Genomic DNA, 4,342 nt, shown 5'->3' with positions numbered 1-4,342 from the left:
AGGACCCTGATGCTGGGAGGGATTGGGGGCAGGAGGAGAAGGGGACGACAGAGGATGAGACGGCTGGATGGCATCACTGACTCGATGGACGTGGGTCTGAGTGAACTCCGGGAGTTGGTGATGGACAGGGAGGCCTGGCGTGCTGTGATTCATGGGGTCGCAAAGAGTTGGACATGATTGAGTGACTGAACTGAACTTAACTGAGGCTCATATTACTAAGTACATCTCCTCTTAATGTTCAGAGGATGCTCGCTCCACAAACTGGCCTCTGCAGCTGAGATCTTGATTTCAATTTTTGATGATTATCTAGTCATCAGGACCTAGTGACTGCACTTTGAATTCTTTTGCATCTATCTCTTTGTCTCTCTCATAACTACCAAAGTTATATTGCCAACGGACTAGGCACTATACATGCATTTGAATCACTTGTGGAGCATTTTTAAAAGTACAGATTATTAGAACTCCATCTTGATCCACTGAATTAATTTCTACAGTAATATCTCACAATATATATCCTGCATAAAAAGCTCCACAAACAATTCTGGTGGATAATCTGGTTAGAAATCCCCTGGACAATAGCAACTTTTTCCTGAAGAGTATCCCTGACCCCAGCTTCTCCTCCATGACATCTATTTTCTGCACTAATGAAAAACTAAATTAAAATACTCTCCAGTGTCTTTCCCTGTCTTGAAAACTTTCACCACATACATATTACCTGAGGCAAAGAGTTCAAGATCCTTCACATGGTATTCAATTTATTTTATAATCCTGCTCCTTTTAAACATCTGTTCCCTTGACTGATAATCCATATCCCAGACTCAGAATTTCCCTACCACAGTCTATCAAGTCCCCACAAATTTAGCAAATAGTTAGAATGTCTCTTTTATGTAAATGTATTAATTTCCGCACATTATTTGAACTGAAATTATTGTACTGACTGGCATCTCTTCAGATCCCCCAAATAGTTTATTATAGTAATATTTTATGAAAGTAAAAGGACATTCTGGTAGAAGTATGATTTATTTTGACTCCACTTTCCAAGCTTTCATTTCATGAAACCATAGTGAATGTTCTTTCTACATTTTTTGCATTTTATTTCAGGAGACTTCCAGTGAAGATATGGAAAAGGAAAATATAACATTGCTGACAGAGTTTGTTCTCACAGGACTTAAGTATCAACCACAGTGGAAAATCCCCTTGTTCCTGGTATTCTTGGTGATGTACCTCATCACCACTGTGGGGAACCTTGGCCTTATTGCTCTCATCTGGAATGACTCTCAGCTTCACATCCCCATGTACTTATTCCTTGGGAGTTTGGCACTTGTGGATACTTCCATATCATCCACAGTGACTCCCAAGATGCTGGTCAACTTCTTCATCAAAAGCAAGACAATATCTCTCTCTGAATGCATGGTACAATTTTTTTCCTTTACAGTCAGTGCAACCACAGAATGCTTTCTCTTGGCAAGTATGGCATATGATCGCTATGTGGCCATATGCAATCCTTTACTTTATCCAGTGATTATGACGAATAGACTATGCATGCGACTGTTGGTCTCATCATTTGTAGGTGGTGTTCTTCATGCCTTTATTCATATAGGATTTTTATTTAGATTAACCTTCTGCAGTTACAACACAATACATAACTTTTACTGTGATATTATGCCACTGTTCAAAATTTCTTGTACTGACCCTTTTATTAATATTCTTATGGTTTTTATTTTCTCTGGTTCAATACAGGTGTTCACCATTCTGATTGTGCTTATTTCTTATACACTAGTTCTCTTTACAATTTTAAAAAAGAAGTCTGTTCAAGGTATAAGGAAGGCTTTCTCCACCTGTGGAGCCCACCTCCTCTCTGTCTCTTTATACTATGGGCCTCTTCTCTTCATGTATATTCGTCCTGGATCCACACAATCAGATGATTACGATATGATGGACTCTCTCTTTTACACTGTCATAATCCCTTTGTTAAATCCAATTATCTACAGCCTGAGAAATAAGAAAGTCATAGACTCATTGATGAAAATTTTAAGGAGGAATATTTAGGTCTCATAATATCTGTTCTCTTTCCATTAAAATAGTCATAAAACTGCAGATCAGATTTTGTTATGTGTCGACTAGTGTCCAATTTTTTGTAGTTATAACTGTCATTATTTTAATGACCTAAAATGTTAGTTTCTAATAAATTCCTTAAAATGTCTATACTTTTTTCAAAAACACAAAGGAATTTTAATTAGGTGTTCATATAATACTAAAATAACTAAAGCAGAAAACACATGGAAACATTTTACATGCTTGTATGTTCTTCAGTATGGTTTTATAAGTGAATTTATTAAGTATAGTTTAAGTACTAAACTAGTGCTGTACCATTGAAAATTACTTGAGCATGATGTCTTTGATACAATATAGCTGTATGAAAGTGAAAGTGAAAGTCAGTTGTTCAGTTGTGTCTGACTCTTTGCAACCCCAAGGAATGCAGCCTGTCAGCCTCCCCTGTCCATGGAATTCTCCAGGCAAGAACATTGGAGTGGGTAGCCATTCCCTTCTTCCCTTCTCAAGGGGATCTTCCCAACCCAGAGATCGAACCCAGTTTCCCACATTGCAGGTGGATTCTTTACCGTCTGAGCCAGCAGGGAAGCCCAATATATACAATATAGTTGTATAGCTTGGAGACACATATCACATTTAACTCCACAGCAGAGGTGGGCTTGTGTTTGAGTGAACAGAGGCAAATCCCAGGAGTTCTGCTAGCCATCAAAAAGTCTTTTACTCCACTTTATTTGAAATATGTTGAATCTCACTTCTTGTGGGGACCGATTCACCAATTTCATCAATTCCAACCTAATCAGGAACACCCTCACAGAAACACCCCCAAATAATGTTTAAGTAGATATCTGGACAGCCCATGGATTAGTTGACACATAAAATTAACAACTACAAGTTCACTTGCTGTCAGCTTAGTGGCCATACACATATCTTAAAATTATAATCTATTTCTAAATAATGATAATAACAAGGAATAATTCCACCTAACATGATACAACTCTGCTGTGTACAACCAAAATGTATTACCTCTTCCCAAGAGTGGAGGTAAAATCTTTGAGTGAGGTTTACTATTCATTTTCTTTGATATCAGGTAATACAATGTCAAATTAACAACACTTAATTATGATAATATAAAGTCAGTACATCTTATGTCTCATGATAAGGGAATAAGAATGGAAAGAAAACAAACACAAGTGCTGTACAGACACAAATGTATTCATATAAACTAAGAAGGAAATCTCTTGGCAATTACAATCCTCCCATCTATAACTGGACGTGTCATTGTTGTTGGTATTTTAACTAACTTCTTTTACTACCCATTCTGTGTTCTCTTTGCCTTCAGCAAGCACCTGACTCAGGTGGTCATTGTTCTTCACTTGGTTCAGTTCAGTTCAGTCACTCAGTCGGGTCCGACTCTTTGCGACCTCATGAATTGCAGCACGCCAGGCCTCCCATCGATTACCAACTCCCGGAGTTCACTCAAACTCACGTCCATTGAGTCGGTGATGCCATCCAGCCATCTCATCCTTTGTTGTCCCCTTCTCCTCCTGCCCCCAATCTGTCCCAGCAACAGAGTCTTTTCCAAAGAGTCAACTTTTCGCATGAAGTGGCCAAAGTACTGGAGTTTCAGCTTTAGCATCAGTCCTTCCAAAGAACACCCAGGACTGATCTCCTTTAGGATAGACTGGTTGGATCTCCTTGCAGTCCAGGGACTCTCAAGAGTCTTATCCAGCACCACAGTTCAAAAGCTTCAGTTCTTCAGCGCTCAGCTTTCTTCACAGTCCAACTCTCACATCCATACATGACCCTGGAAAAACCATAATCTTGACTAGACAGACCTTTGTTGGCAAAGTAATGTCTCTGCTTTTTAATATGTTATCTAGGCCGGTCATAACTTTCCTTTCAAGGAGTAAGTGTCTTTTAATTTTATGGCTGTAATCACCATCTGCAGTGATTTTGGAGTCCCGAAAAATAAAGTCTGACACTACTTCCACTGTTTCCCCATCTATTTCCCATGAAGTGATGGGCCTGGATGCCATGATCTTAGTTTTCTGAATGTTGAGCTTTAAGCCAACTTTTTCACTCTCCTCTTTCACTTTCATCAAGAGGCTCTTCAGTTCCTCTTCACTTTCTACCATAAGGGTGTTGTCATCTGCATATCTGAGGTTATTGATATTTCTAAGGGCAATCTTGATTCCAGCTTGTGATTCTTCCAGCCCAGCGTTTCTCATGATGTTCTCTGCATATAAGTTAAATAAGCAGGGTGACAATATACAGCCTTGATGTACTCCTT

At 38.9% G+C, this 4,342-nt stretch overlaps 1 protein-coding gene across 1 annotated transcript; it reads left to right on the top strand.

Moving 5' to 3' along the window:
- The first annotated feature begins 1,119 nt into the window (after positions 1 to 1,119).
- LOC104994725 (olfactory receptor 5H2-like) lies at positions 1,120 to 2,049 on the top strand. The gene has a single exon (XM_010848376.1). The coding sequence runs from the start codon at positions 1,120 to 1,122 to the stop codon at positions 2,047 to 2,049; it is 930 nt and encodes a 309-aa protein (XP_010846678.1).
- The last annotated feature ends 2,293 nt before the right edge of the window (positions 2,050 to 4,342 follow it).

Source organism: Bison bison, unplaced genomic scaffold, assembly GCF_000754665.1.
Source record: "Bison bison bison isolate TAMUID 2011002044 unplaced genomic scaffold, Bison_UMD1.0 scf7180017864265, whole genome shotgun sequence".
Lineage (NCBI taxonomy): Eukaryota > Metazoa > Chordata > Mammalia > Artiodactyla > Bovidae > Bison > Bison bison.
The sequence above is the reverse complement of the archived record's forward strand: the minus strand, read 5'-3'. Positions and strand labels throughout refer to the sequence as shown.